Source organism: Rosa chinensis, chromosome 5, assembly GCF_002994745.2.
Source record: "Rosa chinensis cultivar Old Blush chromosome 5, RchiOBHm-V2, whole genome shotgun sequence".
NCBI classification, from domain to species: domain Eukaryota; kingdom Viridiplantae; phylum Streptophyta; class Magnoliopsida; order Rosales; family Rosaceae; genus Rosa; species Rosa chinensis.
In genome coordinates this window covers 17176241-17194844 of record NC_037092.1, presented here as the reverse complement: position 1 = coordinate 17194844, position 18604 = coordinate 17176241, and the positions used below count along the sequence as shown (strand labels likewise).

Here is an 18604-nt window from a genome sequence, read left to right as displayed (position 1 = left end):
TGATATGTATTTTGAAGGAGATATGACTATGAGTTTATATAGAAATCCAAGTGAATCAACATGTTTGTTCACTTATCTCCTTGAGAGACACAGTAATTCCTAAAGACATCTATTGGAATAAAAACTTGTACCCTTTCAATTTGAAAGATCATGATTAATTATATATTCATTCATATTTAATTAGAATTTAAGATATAATTTCCAACAGATACATCAATAATCTTTACAAAAGCATCACTTTTGGGGTGCAATGTAAACCCCGTCATGCTCCACGAATAATTGAAGTTAATTGGCATCCTCCTCCTTATGGGTATATTAAGGTGAACACTGATGGGGCATGGAAAACTAGCTCGAATAAAGCTGGCTATGGCGGGGTGTTTCGGGATTATAGAGGCAAGGTTCTAGGTGTTTTTTTTTTTTTTTTTTTTTTCCTAATTTGGACATTGCCAGTTCTGTTGCCGCTGAAGTTATGGCTATTATCCAAGCTATTGAATTAGCTTCGGTAAGGGAGTGGAAACATATTTGGTTGGAAGTGGATTCATAGTTAGTTTTTCACTTCCTTTGCTCTCCTACCTTAGTGCCTTGGCAACTAAGAGTAGAGTGGAGGAACTGCTTGTACCGGATTTCAAAGATGGAGTTTCGCTCTTCTCATATTTTACGTGAAGGTAACTGAGTTGCAGATGCTTTGGCAAATGAAGAGATAAATTCATCAGGTTTGACATGGTGGGACTTGCCACCTGATTCTGTTCTTTCTTTTTGTAATAGCGATTGGTTGGGGCTTCCCAACTTTCGATTATGTTAGTTTTCTTAGTTAGTTGCAAGTTATAGGTTTGTTTTTTGTTTCTAGTGGACTATGATTTAGACCCCTCCTACTTTACTGTACTTCTTTCCTTTTTTTAATAAATTATTCTCGCTCCGTTGGGGTTTAATAAAAAAAAAAAACATCACTTTTAAGACCATTGTTTCTGCATTGCGCAATTTTTGTTCTTGGTCCCTAATTTTCACTAGATAATCTTCCAAGCTGACGTATAAAATTTTGCAGGTAACTCACTTTGTGCTTTTCCATGCATGGCTATTAGACTTACTTGCCGTGGTGAACTGAAAATGTCGATTCTGTTGAAGAGCCAGACGTGGAGGTTAATTATAGTGACCAAGACTCGCGACTCCAAGCCCTTCTTTTTCACCTTCACCACCGTATGCGGCGTCGTTCCGGGCATTGTCAGCTATTTCATTATGCAGATCACTAACCCCGGCCACCAGGAGGTCGTGGCAGAACTCCGCCGTAAAGCCCGACCCGATGCTGTGGTACGTTTTCGTTTGGTCCAAGTCAGTTTCTAAAATTATAGATGATATTTGAGAATATATAGAGTTTGATTGCTGCTCCATCAACACTAAGCATCTGTTCAGAGATGTGCTATGGCTTCTTAATTTCAGGGTTTAGGATAAGATGTGAAGTTGATTCAAGGGTACTAAAACTGGTGCCCTTTGATAATAGCATTCTGTTTAAAGACGAATATAACTACATAAGAGATTTTCATTGTCCAGGGGCAATGCACCATACAAGGACAAAATAAGAAATGTCACTAAAACAATAGCTGGGTGTCGAAAACGAAAGGCGACTTATTAGGAATCCCCTATCTGCATTTACACATTGTAAAGCCTGAGGCGACTGAGGATCGGTTGGCGGCATATTGGACACTTGGAAATTCTAAAGCCGCATTCTCTGCAAGTCTGAAACGAATAATCACTTTAGTGGCATTTCACATGTAAAAGAGGTTAAGGAACAGAACTAATGGCTCTGCTGATGCTGCTTACCATGTGTCCGCAGCCGAAGGCCAGGTCCTTTGCACTGTCCAAGCAGACTGAGCAGCAGTCCTGCATAGCATAACTAAATCAATAATCTAAAATGCTCGAGTCTCAGTAAGCTATGTAAGTGTGGGCTGAAAATCAAAGAGTAAAAGTTCGTTGCCTAGGTTGAAAAAATTGCGGAAGTCAATTGAAACTTCAAAGAAAGATGTTCAGAATAGGAAAAGCCAAGAAACCACAAATACTACAGATTGGACAAAGGTGTTTGATCAGTGAAAGCTGTAGAAAGCTATTCAAGAAACTTTAAGCTGGATTAATTATCAAAAATGATTCAGCCATTTAAAAATCAACTGGGCGCACACAAACATATACAAACGTTTGATGCTTGGCCTAATAGATAGAAACTGAAAGAGTAAATACAGCACTCTCTTAATTACTCTTACCGTCATTCTTCGGTAATCCATAACAGATGGTGAATGATCACTTGGTTCATGAGTCGGCGGTGCACAATTAGTTTTAGGAACAGGTGGAGGGCGTGGAATAATTTTGTTTGCTTTCCCCGTCCTACGTCTATTTTTAGGGGCAAAGGAAAGCTATATCAGGAAGCATGCATGCAAATTAAAACTGATTCAGGAAAGCTATTGTTGCTTTCCCTGTCTTACTACGTACCTGTCTAAATTTGTTTATAGAGATGATGATCAATAATAGCAAAATAAAAATATGTCTTGAGCCAATACCAGAAAATTACAAGAGAGCAAGAATATAAAGTTCCCTAGCTAGCCTACTCAAAGAATGATGAAGAAAACTGAATCATGTATAAAGTTTAGTTAATTCACCATACCCAAGTAGTCCACGTTCGACAGCTGTCATATAGTGGATCGGAACTTCCGCGCGAGCAGCAAGAGCAAAAGCAGCTTGTTTCTCAGAGGTAGTTGAATGTAGAGACATAATTTCAGTAAAGTTAACAAACTGTGAGGAAAAGAAAACAGAAAAAAAACATGCATGTTGTAAGAGACTTGTTGTATTATATTTTAAAGAACACTCCGGTCAAGTCTCCAATTAAAAGTAAATCAGAGTGCTTTAATTACCTGAAAATTACCACGTACAGGGATCTTATCCTCAAATTTCTTCATGTCTTCCCATGGACCATCACCAACTCCGACAACAATAATGAAGAGTGGATATGAACTGATAATAAAAGTTTTGAGATGATCATTTAGATCCAAACTCATCGCCTGCTGTATTGATTATTTTCAAGTAATACTAATGCCTAAAACATCGACACTACTGGTATAGCAGGTCCCCTTCAGTTTTTCATAGAGGTTCTAGAGTTCTACCTTGCATCCGCAATCGATCTGATTGTTTCGTCTTCTTGTGGACTTAATTCCATCTTGCTAGTATGGGTACTTTTCGTAACCTTTACAATGAACGAAATCAGACTTAAGTTTACAACATGTGTTTGCTAGTAGAGAGAGAGAGAGAGAGAGAGAGAGAGGCTATGCATTTAGACATACCTGGCCAGCTGCAATGATAACTAACACATGGTATTGACCACCACTTCTCTCCACAATGTCCACTGCAGCCTCTATTACAGGGGCATAAGAAGCTCGGCCTTGAATACAGCAAATATGTAATTAATAGTCAATTTGACTATATATATATATATATGTGTGTGTGTGTATTATATTAAGCCAATTCTTCTAAACATGGTTAGATTTTTGAACTTCCCTAAATGCCCTCACATGATAGGATGTTGTATCATGAAAATATTTATAATTCAGGATACAATAGTCTATTATATTAAGCCAATTCTTCTAAACATGGTTAAAATTTTCAACTTCCCTAAATGCCCTCACATGATAGTATGTTGTATCATGAAAATATTTATAATTTAGGATACAATAGTCTATTATATTAAGCCAATTCTTCTAAACATGGTTAAATTTTTTAACTTTCCTAAATGCCCTCACATGATAGTAATTTTTTTTTTTTTGAAATAGAATGTTCATTTCATAGATGACCAGCTAAAAAGCCAGAGTCTACATACCCTTAAAAGACAGAAAAATGGCGGGATAACAACCAAACTCCTATCTAAGTACTGTAAACTCATTACAAGTCAAATGGAGCCCACTTTTAAAGCGGATTCATAAACTAAGAACAACTCCGTGTCTTCTGAGGCAAAATCACCTTCTAGCCAATTATCGGTCAATCACGCAATTGTGGTACGAAATAGAAAGCTACTTCCCAGCAAACAAATAAGAGTCAATTCCTCATCCATAAGCCTCTCTTTCTAGTCCAACTTGAGATAATTATCAATTCCGTAGAACCATGATCTGAATTACGATTGACACTTTAAAGACCATAAAGCCCAACAACACCCAAGGAGGTCAAACTCTCGGGTCAGGCCACCATCAAGCACTAAGTAATGGATGAGAGTGTCAAGACACCCTCCATCCTAGCCCAATTCTAAATATAATCAGAACCAACCAAAACGGGCCCAGAGACTGAACCCACATTGCCTAGGCCCAGACCCTTAGGCCCAAACCTTAAGGCCCAAACCCAAGCAACGAAGTTGGCAGGAACACCCTTACGCCTCCACGGCCAAACTGCAGTCGATGATAGCGCCACCATCTCCGACGGCCTCCCTTTCCACGGCATGATCCACCAAAACTAAGATCAGACACCAAGAATCTTCCGATCACCACCAACTGATGAGCAACTCCGATCCAAACCTAGCGGCCGGATCTTCACACCAACCGAAACAAAGATGGAATGCTGACACGTGATCCCAGTGTCGATCTGCTACATACACCAAAGTCTTGATCTAACCTCGACCTCAATCTGTTACACCAGTCGGACTTCAACCAAATCCGGCCAGCCAACACAGTAACCCTTGAAGAAACGGTGAGGGGAAGCTACTCGACGGCAAGCGTCGCTACGCAGATCAGGATCCGGGAGGATGGCGCTGCCGCTGTGAACTCGAAACCCTAGAAGAGGCAGGGTTTCGCTATGAATTATTTAACTTAATTTGAGAAATAAAAAAAATTCCTCACATGATAGTATGTTGTATCATGAAAATATTTATAATTCACGATACAATAATAAACTAATTTATAAAGTAACAAAAATTACAACACACTCATCAAAAAATGAGAAATTCCATCATAGCCTCTTTTTTACTCATGTATTTTTTATTTTTTTTTGGTAAGGAAAAAAGCAAATTGAAATGTGCGCCTCTTTTACTCATGGTTTTATTTTATTTTATTTTGTAAGGAAAAAAAAGCAAATTGACATGTGCAAAGCACATGTTAAGAGGCTAGTATATATAAAATAGGAAATGCCTATACACCCTATGGTTGAATTGTGTGGAGTTATACTTGGGAGTTAAAACGTACAGTTTAGCACCATCTTCAGCCTCTGTAGTAGCCAACAATCTCGGCATCAGTTTGGTCTCTCGGCTCTTGGTTGTAGTCTTCTCACCCGAGTCAGTATCACGTTTAGCATCCCCCCCCCCCCCCCAACGCGTACCATAAGGCAACTTATCCAAATTTTTCACATTACGGCTGCTCTTCCTCGTTGGTTCTCACAGTTTCTCTCCAACAATCTCATAATCATTGCAGCCAGGTTCATTATGGTAGAGCCCAAATGCGATAATAGATCGTAGACATGAATTACACCCTTTAGCTTCCTACATAAATTGGGCTGCCCAAATGCTCTAGGCATCCACCCATTAAACAACCCGAAATCAGAATCGACACCCAGTCCAACGCTGCCACTCATCTCAACTGCCATCCTCAGCCAGGTTTCCATCCAAATTGGACCTTCATTGTCACCACGACCCGACACTCTCAACCCAAGCATGGCAGTCCCTCCATCAAAACCAGGAATAGACATATCGATTCCACCAACACTAGTATTTTGCCGTTGAGCCAAAATCGTCGGGAGGCCACAGCGAAATAGTATATGTCGTCCCACCATCATCATCCCAAAAGGCCAGGCACTCATCAGCAAAAACCTTCTCCCTCAGGATCGAATATGCAATAAGGGATTGGAGAGGTCCAATCGAAGTGGGAACGAAGAGTTGACAAGTTTACTCTACGTGTTCTTTGGTGTATTTACAATGAAGATCATATGCGTTATTTATCTATTTTGTTAGTTCTCTGTTACTTTTAATGTGAGAAACTAGAATTTATAAGCTGTATTCATGAGTACTTTCTTTAGTTTAGTCCAGGTGTTCTTCCATGCATTTACAAGAAAGATCACATTGATTCCTTATCTTTTTTTTTTAGTAACAATAGTGTACAGTCCATGTTTAGCCAAAACAAAGAAACTGATTTTGTAGCTACCATTATCTCAAACTACTGTGAAAGGATACGGGATAGAAGACTAACGCAAGCATTGAAGGTCTCAATTGATCTTGCAAGTGTCTTGGGTAACGAAAACCTTAGTGTCTTCACTATTTGGCTGCAATCAGTTCCCCCTATATGTATATAAATTGCATATACGATAATCATGCTTGGACTTTTTTCTTTTGTCAGATAATACTCGAACAACACGTCTGTAATTTCTTCTTTTATTTCTTTTAGTTTTTGTTTTAAATATGATTATACATTACCTACGTAATTAATGCTAATTTGAGCACATATTTTTTCTGATCATTCTTTAGAAATTCCCTTTGTTAGTGAGATCATTTGGGCTATTGAAGAAAGAAAAAAGGAAGCAAAAGAAACGGGGGAGGAGAAAACCAAAGAGATCAGCTGCAAATGAAGAAGCATGGAAGGGCCTCAGACGGAACAAAACACAAGAGAATATAAAGAGGCAGAGTTAAGCCAATATTGATTAATTGTAAAGACGGTGACATATTTGTCAATCTCAGACACTTGGCTTTTAGTAGAAATGAATGATATGTTGTATATGTGAACTGTATTTCTTTCAAAAACATAATTCACACGCGTGAGCGCGGCCCTTCTGCATACGCTTATGCGTGTGCAAGAAGGCTAGTCTATATATATATGTCCTCACATAATATAGATGCTAATAAACAAATTATTTCTATATGAGGATAAGATAATTAATAGACTATATTATATTTAAAAAAATTGCAATACCTCCCATGAAGAAAGGAGAAGCTTCCCCAAAATTAAGAGAGAAATTGCTGTAACTTTTTTAATTTAAAAAAAAAATTAAATAGGAAATGTACAGTTTTTCAAGGGAGTTGGCAGTTTTTCATGAGTAGGTATTTTTTTTTTACTTTTTCCCTCACTTTTTTTATCAAACTTTGTTTTCATGCACGAGAATTTTTAAATACACACCCCTAATTACTTAATACACACTCCTTACTCAATACACCTACCATTTAATTTCTCATTCTAATATTTTACTAAATACACAACCCAAATTACCTAAAATATCCTTAAACTAAAAAAACATGAAATACACTATTATTTAACTACATTAAGGCTACCATTTAAGTTGATTAGTATATATAATTGACCATATTAATTACTTGTGTTAGTTATTGGGAAATCCATAAAGATTTATTATTGTTCCCTTCAAATAGATGCTTAGAAATAGGTTTTGTATTATTTGAGTTCTCATTCACCAAACACGAAAACACCCTATTGATCAAGTATAAAATTTTGAGTCGAACATTCAACCAAAACTGTATCAGTAGTTTATTCACAATGGCAAAACTACAAAGTTTTCATTGGATGGTCAAACAAATTAACAATTACCAGGATTTATACATGTGATGTTTTATATTAAATAATAAATTGACTAATCATAACTTTTAGGGAAAAAATGAACTAAAAAGTGGAAGTAAAGCGATATATGTTTTTAAAATAATGGCATTAATTAAGTGATTTTGAAATTCTAAATTATATGGTCTCTCACCCCATTTAATTACAATTTATTTAAGGAAAATTTAAATTAGATGGTTTCTAACTTTATTCTTGTTTTAAATGAGGATGCCATTTATAGAAGTTCATTGTGTTTATAATTATAGAATAATATAAGGAAGATATGATTATTCTTATTTTTCTTCTAATACATAGATGTCTATTTTGATCATTTAATCTACCTATGAAATCTGATTTGAAATATAAAATAATAGGGATGTGTATTAAGTAGTTTAGGGTGTGTATTTAAAATTTCTGTTCACGCATTTATCTTTCACACTTTCCTCATTATTTTATTTTCTCTGTTTCTTTTATATATAAATTGAATATATTATCCCTATCTATTTTATGAGTAGTAAAGTTTTTTAATATTTCAGGATTATTTTGGCACATTTTTTGTTTTTGTTTTGGCGGACAATCTCTTCTCTCTATTTTTTTTATCAGGGTTGAGGTAACAGACCACATTGGTTATGTTAGTGAGTTAGTCATACACCTACTCAGTCAATATGTAGATTGAGGTTCTCGAGAGTATCCCAGCAAAGCCACACTAATCTCCGCCACAGGAGCACAAAACCGAAGACCTCTCTAAGACCTGCCGGTCACAAACTGGTGCGAGTTGGGACTCAAATGCTAGACATGGGGGTGACAATCTCTTCTCTTAAATATGTGTGCACGCGCACACACACATACACTCTTCTCTTAAATATGCGCGCACACACATGTACATATAGAGCCATGTTCTAGAGAGGACATCCTTACTTTAAGAATTTGAGGATTTTCACTATCTTACACTAGTATATGACCTAATTCAATGATTTTAACCATGCATCCTTTAGATTTCTATGCAAGAGTCTACAAAAAATCAACTAAATTCATAATCATTTGGTCATTCAAAATTGTGTATACATGTAGCCCGTTAGATAAAATTAAAATGAACATTAATTGTGGTAATCAAATGGTTAAACGTTGTTCGATTTGGCTAATTTTTTGTAGGATTCATGTCTGTATGTAGCTAAAGAATGAATGGTGTAGATTATTAAATTACATGCTAAAAATAAAACCATCCTCAAAGTTTAAGGAGCTATATATATATATATATATATATATATATATATATATATATATATATCTTTCTATGCTAAGGACCTCCTTAGATTTTAAAATCTAAGGATTTCCTTGAATAGACTCACTTTTCGATCGCATATTCACATCTTAACCGTTCAGTTTTTAAGTCATAATATATATATATATATATATATATCACTTATGCAAATTTTCAGCCAAATTGATGATCGTTAAGGTATTGAACTAGATTAAATCAATGAACGAACCGAATCTGTCCAATATAAACCGTTCGTGTTCATAATTGTAAATCGCAGTTTTGAATGCCTTAATGATTATCAATTTGGCTGAAAATTTGTAGAGATGATCTACTCATATATACCTAAAAATTGAACGGTTAAAATATAGATATGCGATCGAAAAATGAGTCTATTCAAGGAAATCCTTAGATTTTAAAATCTAAGGAAGTCCTTAGCATAGAAATATATATATATATATATATATATATATAATATTTATCCAAAGCGAGGCCTCGCTCTAAAATTAAAGTGTGAGGTTAGAGTTTACGGTCACTTTTCGGTCTCATATCCATATTTCGACCGTTCTGTTTTTAGGTACTAATATATAAATCATCTCTGCAAAATTTCAGCCAAATTAATGATCTTTAAGGTATCTAACTCACTTAAACCAATGGACGAACTGAATAATTCTAACTTGAACTGTATTAGCTTTAAGACAGTTATCAATGCCTTAACGACTATCAATTTGGCTAAAATTTTACAGAGATGATCTATACATTAGTACCTAAAAACTAAACGGTCGAAATGTAGACACCCAACCGAAAAATGACCCTAAACTCTAAAAGCGCACTTTAATTTCAGAACGAGGCCTCGCTCTGGATAGGGTATGATATATGTATATATAGACACACACACACACAACCCTTCTAGTGAGGGATCCCTTTTTTTTTTTATCATTTTAAGGTATCGCTTGTTACACTAATTTTTTGATCACATATTGAGATATTAACCGTTCAGTTTTTAGTCTATATGAGTAGGTTTTTAGTCTATATGAGTAGATCACTTATGCAAATTTTCAGCCAAATTAATGTTCGTTAAAGCATTCATAACTGTGATTTACTATTATGAACATAAACAATTTATGTTGGACAGATTCGATTCGTCAATTTATTTGATCTAGTTCGGTACCTTAACGATTATAAATTTGGTTGAAAATTTGCAGAAGTGATCTATCATAAAGGTCTAAAAATGAACGGTCGAGATGCCGATATGTAATCGAAAAGTGTGTCCCACAAGAGATCCTTTAAAATGGCAAAAGAAAAGGATCCCTCAGTGGAAGGGTCCTCATATATATCAGGGCCCTTCTAGTGAGAGATCCATTTTTTTGGTATTTTATAGGGATAGGCATTAGACTAACTTTTCGATCATATTTTCACATCTTAACCGTTCAGTTTTTAGGTCCTAATGTATAGATCACTTCTGCCAATTTTCAGCCAATTTGATGATCGTTAAGGCATCCAAAACTGCAATTTACCATTATAAACACGAATGGTTCCGGTTCGACAGATTCGGTCCGTTCGTGTAAATTGCAGTTTTGGATGCCTTAACGATCACCAATTTGGCTGAAAAATTGTAGAAGTGATCTATACATTAGGACATAAAAACTGAACGGTTAAGATGTGAAAATATGATCGAAAAGTTGGTCTAATGCCTATCCCTATAAAAGACCCAAAAAAAGGATCCCTTAGTGGAAGCCCTCTATATGTATATGTGTGTGTGTGTATATATATATTATTTGTGTGTGTGTGTGTGTAGAGTATTGAAAAGGAAAAATATACACCAACCTGCTAGTTCCACCATTCGGACTATTCTTTTGTAGCAACACAAGACTTCATCAAAACCATAGCAGGGTGAATAATCACCGTGAAAGCTAAACACCTCGTGATCAACCGTGGTAACTGAAATAGATGGAGTGAGGTGGGGGGGTGTCAATCCAGTGATTCAGACAGGAAGCATAACAAAGTAATGAAAAAGTCTTACCATCACCAAAACCAAAACAATGAATGAAGTCATCTTTCTGAAAGGGACTAGCAAAAGTTTTCCCGAGTAAAGATATAACTCTTTCGTATGGATTAGGTGTATCACCAGAAGCATGCAGGTTCTGAATGTTGAATCGCATGTTTCCTTCAGTGCAATTAAAAAAATAACAAACTGAGTTAGAAAGAAAACCAAGAAACACAATATAAAATCAGAGAAACACAACATAAAATCAGAGAATGGAACAAATAGAACATGTCAACAAAACTTAATTTTTGAAGTAATTAAAACCTGTCCATTCATTGCTTTTAGTAAAGTCAATTCCAACAATGAAATTGAAGGACTCCAGACCTTTCCACAAGGCATCTGTAACCTGCAAAACAATGGAGTTGATTACAAATTCTACTCTGCTAAGCAGCAAAAGATTTCTGAATGTTAACTCATGCGTGAAATGTTGTGCTACTTTATGTAAGAAAACAATGCTCACTAGCTGGAAATTTACAACTTTCGGGAATAATTATTCTCAATTTAATTTCATTAGTAATCCTCTTTACAAGCTAAATCTACAGGTTATGATGATGTGAAACCTCTAGAACGAAGAAAGTGGAAGACAGAATGAGTTTTTATATCTCTCATGTCCTTAACTCTCTCAATTACTCCCAGAATCACCAACTCTCTTTATATTTCTACGTAAGACAGTATATCATACCTAAATCTACAAGTTCTTGTCACTTTTCTAATGTGGGATTTTTCCTATTCATGCAACACTGTACAATGATTATCACATCAAATTCAAGCAGGTGATATTATGGTCAAGGATTGTTTGGATGAATGGCTGGGATTGTGTGATGGATGATCTTCATGGTTTGATCATTAATTATGTTATTGACTACTTTTCATTTTTGTATTTATGTATGTTCACAGACTTTCATTACTATGTTCCGTTAGATTTTTTGAACCAGCAAGAATGCTTTGCTCTGTCAGTATCTTTAAAGCAATTATTACAATACAGGTATGGATATGTATCAAACTCAACAATCGAAATTATGAAAATAGAGTTCAGGATACCTCCCGCCGGCATCTTTCATCTGAAACAGGTTCTAAAAGGTTACTTTGTTCAGATGTTGCCGGTGCATGATGAGTGTGAGGAACTGGTGGACTGCGTGGTACAACTTCCCTTGCTTTCCCTGTTATATTTCTTTTTTTTTTTTTTTTTGGGGGGGGGGGTACAAAAAGACTTATTTAGAAGGCATTCAAGAGACTAATTTTTGCGTAGTAATTTTTGAAATGGAAATTGTAAGTACAGAAAAATGCATGAGAACTGATTTCAGTTCATATAACAATGTAATTGGTACCAGTTTGCAATATTAACTTTGAGGAGAATTCTTGGGTACCTTGGTGTTTGCCATACCCTCATTTTTTTTAAATATTTTGGACCATTGGATTAGTAATATATCTAATGGTTCAAAATATTTAACAAATTGGTAACTTGTTTAGCCCTTAGCATTTCTAATTATGCTACTCATTTCCAATAAGCAAAAATGTTAACACAAACTACTAATTGAATTGAAAACAATAAAGCCAATTAATGATCAATTGACAATTGACAATTATAATTTTTCCTTTTTCAAAAAAAATTAAAAGAACCTTCTATCCTAAGTTCACCGAATTACTATTAGTTAAATAGTCTATATTACTAATTAATTTTTTTATTAGTGAATTAATGTTTGATTAATGCTTGTTATTAATGGATAATTACACAATTGAAAATTATGTTTTTTCCCTATTAAAAACAAAACCTTCTAACCTAAGTTCGCAAAATTAGTATTAGTTAAGTAGTCTTTATTACCAATTAATTATATCATTAGTAGTTTCCTTAACCAAATATAATTCTTTTTACATGCATTTTATGACAACCACAACAATTAGTGTAAAAATAAATAATATTTGTTTTAAATGTAGTCAAATGAGAACCTACTTTAGGACTTATTTACTCAAATGAGAATCTACTTTACTCTAATGAGAACCTATTACAATTACCACTTTTAGGAATTAATTACTCAAATGAGAACCAACTTTACTCTAATGAAGACCTTATTTACTTTAATGAGGATTTTTTTCTATTTACCACATGTGTCCTCAAAGTGATTACATGAGTCCTCAGAGTGGTAAATATTATATAAAATAAAACATGTATGAGAAATGTTAATGTCCATAGTTTTACCCGTCCTCATTTGTGTAATAAAGTTCTCCCTTGCATAATGAAAGTAATATATTGTGTAATGTCCATCGTCAAATTAGTAATTACTTTTAATCGACGTAATTTACCACAAATTCCAACAATTGATGAAAAAAAGAAAAGTTTTGTTCTAATTATAGTAATTACTCCACCTAAACTAATGTACTAATTTATGGACAATTTAACAAGTATGACAACAAATTTGTTGTCAGAGTGGTAAATCTTTATGTTTTTATCATTAATGAAATGATTACTACAATGACTACACATTTTACCACAATCACAACAATTGATGTAAAAGCAGTAACTTTTGTCCTATTTATAGTAATTACTCAACCTAAACTAATGTACTAATTTATGGACAATTTAACAAGTGCAACAACAAATTTGTTGTCAAAGTGGTAAATCGTTATATTTTTATCATTAATGGAATAATTACTCAATGACTACATATTTTACCATAACTCGAAACTATTGGTGTAAAAGTGGTAACTTTTGTTATGATTGTAGTAATTATTTTAAAAACTATACCATTTACAAGATTACTAACCATTTTACAATTCCGACAGCATTTGTGTTGTGAACATGGTAAAATTAAAATTAGACCAAAAGATATGTAACAACTCAGTATTATAAGGACCTTATCCACTTGATAATCAAGGTTCTAAATTTGATAAAAGTTGTCCAAATATGATATTTACATCTTTGACCACTCAATTACAATAAACCCAACAATTGTTGTCATAAGTCGTAATTGTAGTTTAACTATGTGTAATTTATTATTTTGACAATACTTGTTACATGATTTTTAACAATGTTACATATCAAGAAAGAGTGTGTTGTTAATATGATAAATTTTTTTTTAAAATGACACTTGTCAATATTTAATTAGGTAACTTGTTGACAAGTTCAGTAGGTTTCCACTATATTAATTTACTAAAAATAAAAAAAATAAAAAAAATAAGGGTATGGCATACATTAAGGTACCCAAGACAACCCCTTAATTTTGAAAGCTTGGAAACCCTGCTCACTAAAAATCAGTTTTTAGAGAACATAAATAGTTGGTACTCTCACAACTCACAAATTCTAAGATCTAAATGCTAGAAGACAAATCAGATTCTGTTCAACTTTTAGCTCTTAGAACTAATATTTGGTCTAGAGCTGGCGGAATATCTCCAAAATCATTAAAGGTAACCAGACAAGGGTTGAGATCATACTCTTTTTGTTGATAAAATGCCACATTAAATCTGTCAAACATAGATTTAACCAATTGCCGTTGACAGATTTGGACCATAATTCCAATAGAACTGTCAGATTCATTATTAAAATATATTGTTAATCTTTTTTTTATCCTTTTTTTTTTTTTTGAGATGATCTTTTTTTTATCCTTGTGTTGGAGCAATATGTTGTTAAAAAGCTTAAAGCATCTCCAGTGGATGCGTTAAAATCTACCTGGCCGGATAACACAATGCTTAGTTTTGACATGCCATGCAACTTCAGTGAATGTATTCACAGCTGATGTGGAGAAAGCAGATGAACTTTCATCTGCTATATTTGATGGTTCTCTCCAATCTGCTATCTAAGATAAAACCTGTCAAACATAGATTTGAAGGCTGATTTTAGCCACTGCAGAAGAGAGATGCAGTGACGCTGTGAGCAAAAGAAAGTAAAATTTTGTGCTTTTTCTTTATTTTTTATTTATGGGTTCTTGCAGAAGAAAAGAGGATGGGGAGAAGAGATGGGGTTGAAGTTGAACAATGGGCTCAATCAACGAAGGGAAGGAAAAGGATTTTGAGCAGCCGTTAGAGGGCTGGGGGAAAATATATATATATATACATATATATATATATATATATATATAAATTTTAAAATGACAAAAAGAAAAAACAAAGAAGAATAATAAAATCACAATTGCCAAGTCAGCTTTCATATTTAAACTTTAGCACATGTGAAGAATATAATAAACTGTACAGTTTTCAGAGATGCTTTTAGACAATAGTTTGGTCCTTGATACTGTCAAATATAACATATGAAGTTCATCTACTTTCTCCACATCAGCTTTTATCACAATCACTAAAGTTGCATGGCGTATCAAAACTAACTGTACATTTGGCTCTCTAGGTGGATATTAAGTTTTTAACACATCCACTGGAGATGTTCCAATAAAGTCAAAGAAGTGGTTTGTCCATAGTTACATAGATTAAGATCTCTAAAGTTTGTCCATATTTATATAAATTAAAATCAAATTCATTGATAGAAATTAAAAAGTCCTAATGCAAAATCTTAATGCACAAAAGTTGCAAATACTGAAAGAGAGATGAATCAGAAAGGTAGGCTAGCTAAGTAGCTATTCAGTAAAACCTACCCAATCAGTTCAAGTTGAAGAGCTGCTTTATACTGTTTTGGAGTTTCCTTGAGTGCAGCAAAAGCAAAAGCTGCTTCTTTCATAGAGGGAGTTGCATCGGACATACAATTCTCAATATCAGTAAAGTTGATAAACTGCACACGGAAAGAAACAATATATAGTTAAAAGCTAATTAATCAAATACATTTAAAAGGCATAAAAAAAATAGTAATACATAAATCAATGGTGCAAACCTGAAAATTGTTAAATCTTCTCTTAGGGATTATGTTCTGAAACTCCTTCATGTGTTCACATGATCCATAACCAACTCCAACAAGAATAATGGAGAGGGGGTATGAACTGCTTATGAAAAAATGAAAATAATATAAAACAAATTAATTAGGTTTCAACTGAAAGAAATATTTTGTATTTTGATTGTCTGTATCATAACCAAGAGAAAGCAATGAGCCTAGCATTCACAGCTAGTAGCTGTAAATGCATCTACAAGCTTCTACCTCGCATTTATAATTGATTCGGCTGTTTTTATTCCTTCTGGACTCAACCTTTGACTCTTAGGATTGAAGAAGCTTTTGGTAACCTTCACAACAGAAAGATATATATAATGCAGAATTAATCTTATAATATGGCTGTGCTTATTATTTACATGTTAAGGAAAGAGATTAAAACCTGGTTATCTGCAACAAGGACAAGAGTATGGAATTGGCCGAAACTTTTGTCAACAATATCTACAGCGGCATTAATTACCGCTGCAAAAGAAGTTGGCCCTAACAAACGCAACGATTCTTATAACTATCACCGACTCCAGAAGAAGAAGATAATGCATATGTCAAGCAATAAATTAACAGATTAAGGACGAGGACACCAACCTGAAAGTGTTACGTTCGGAACTATATTGTTGTAGCAGGCCAAAACTTCTTTAATACCCTTGCAAGGTGAATGGTCATTTCTAAAGCTGAAAGCTTCTTCGGCTAGTGGACCATCAGTGATAGTTGTAACACAAATGTCAAACGACACTAATTAGGTGGAAAATTGAGCAAAAATATATAAATTTTAAAATGACAACTGAATATATATCCCATCCACCCAGTGACGGATCCGGATCCGAAAATGGAGTGAGCTACATTCATTGAAAAAAAAAAAAAAACAGAGAAGAAGAATGGAAGTAGAGACTCCTTCAATGAAGGAGGAAGATGGAAGTATAGACTATCCGTATACATAGCAATATTTATCCACAAGTTTGGGTTGGGCTACAGTCTAGTAGCCCTTCAAGTAGATGCACGCCTGCATCCAACACAATATGATGTGCAAGAGGGGGTAACTACTAACTACTTACTGATTACATGTTATATTACGTGTTAGGCCTGCGGCTAAATGCATTACATCCATCATGTATTATACAATTTATACTCTTTAATGGATGGTAATGTAAGAAATTGACAGCACTTCACCCTAGCTAGCTAGAGGAGAATTTTGGGTAACAAGTAAAATGGAAACCATACCTTTACCGTCACCGAAGCCAAAACAATGATATAAGTTGTCTGCATCAAATGGTTCCAAAGTTTTTTCGATGATGGAGATGGCCTTTTCATATGGATCACCTGCAATTGAAAAGACATGGGAACACTTCACTTAGCCTGGAAATACACAGATCAACTAAAAGAAAATGGTCTACTGGCACCTCAAATTCGCTCAACATGTAACTCGATGAAAGTAAATTAATTGCTCATCTAATTGACTAATTCTTAACCCATCTGGGAACTCAGAGTCAGGGAAAGTAACCAATTTGGGTCCCTTCTCTCTCTTCCCCTCGATCACTCTCTTTCTCATTCTTTCTCACAAGGTGCTCAAATTTTGATTACTTCCTACTTAATGGACAAAAGATGTTGTTTCGTTTATGTTCTGGTTATTCAACAGACCTGTTCCGTGATTGTTTTCTGTAAAGTGGATTCCGATAATGAGATAGCATACTTCAAGACCGGCATGCTTCAATGCTTCCCGGACCTGTAAAACAAAACCGGGGAAAATTAATACATGCATGAAAATGCCCCAATCAAGCAATCGATCATCAAACCAAACTAAAGCAACAAGCTTGTCAAGACACCAAACGAGTTCTAGCTCAAGTACGTCAAATTCAGATAAAAGAAACAGGTAGATACCTTGTCAAGGGATGGATAGCATTCTGTTCCTATAGTGCTAGAGGAAGCAGCCGCGGATGATCTCGCAAGTTTGAACTTAACTGAGTTATATATACCCCCGCTTCTTCCACCAGATCCACTGCTTGATCCTCCTGGTAAGCCCATGTTCTTGGTATGGTATGGAGTATGGACTCTATGCTAGCTACTTTAGTATCGCTAGCTAGTGAGGAAGTTTAATACATTAGCAAACTTAGTTAGCAATATGAACATGCATCTTGACCTTAAAATGAACAATCGCGGGTCAAACTCATCGACAATTGAACAACGCGGGTTGTTGTATCGCACTCACCAGTCAGCCCGAATCTTCAGAGAAAAGCACGCGGGTCCCGGACGAAGCAAATGACAGAATGAGTACGTGTTGATTAATAAAGGATTATGAATTAAATACTGGCTACTGATTGAACTTAACTTCGTCCACGTTCTAGAACTTTATTGATAGGGAGAACATTACAAACCATGCATCAACTTTAGGCATTTCTACACTTTAGTATATCAAATTTCATAACTATCACATTAATGTATCAAGTTTGCTTTTCTCTTTCATTTTGGTGTAAGCCGCTAGTTTTTCTGTTATCTTTCTGTTATCTTTCCATTATCTTTCATAGTTCAAAAAAGAATATATAAAGCTGAGAAAAATATTAGAGATATCAAATATACTCTTAAAGAGGAACAAAAACCTCTTGATTATTTGAGCATTGATTAAATCCGCAATTTACTGGTATCAAAGCTTGCTGAAAAAGCTCAAAAAAGGGAATCCCCAATGGAGACAATGTCTGAATTAATATTAGAGAAGTTGAATTCTCCATTAAAATCTTCTGATGAGAAACATCAGAAACTGATAACAGAATTATCTAGATGTCAAGATCATCTAGAAAAAGTACCAGATATAATCGATTAGAAAAATTGGAATACAAGCTAGATTATATTAAAGAACTTCCTAAAAGGGAAGAAGAACAGCCAAGTGTTGGCAGAAAAATCAG

At 34.6% G+C, this 18604-nt stretch overlaps 1 protein-coding gene across 2 annotated transcripts; it reads right to left on the bottom strand.

Annotated features, from left to right (window-relative positions):
• Positions 1-1455: 1455 nt before the first annotated feature.
• On the bottom strand, positions 1456-18010 carry LOC112167974 (E3 ubiquitin-protein ligase RGLG4). 2 transcript variants are annotated; one of them, XM_024305082.2, is made up of 20 exons: positions 17914-18010; positions 17586-17784; positions 17346-17430; positions 16929-17027; positions 16296-16397; positions 16096-16193; positions 15924-16006; positions 15663-15768; positions 15430-15563; positions 11894-12023; positions 11117-11198; positions 10829-10972; positions 10633-10746; positions 3321-3418; positions 3144-3223; positions 2895-2994; positions 2648-2775; positions 2250-2376; positions 1816-1875; positions 1456-1731 (listed from the first exon to the last, which is right to left on the bottom strand). In XM_024305082.2, exons 2-20 carry the CDS (start codon positions 17727-17729, stop codon positions 1645-1647), a joined length of 2001 nt encoding a protein of 666 aa, XP_024160850.1. In that variant the 5' UTR covers positions 17730-17784; positions 17914-18010; the 3' UTR covers positions 1456-1644. The 2 variants fall into 2 exon arrangements, with proteins under 2 accessions (XP_024160850.1, XP_024160851.1); XM_024305083.2 differs by lacking the exons at positions 2250-2376; positions 17914-18010 and having other exon boundaries at positions 17586-17890.
• Positions 18011-18604: the final 594 nt, after the last annotated feature.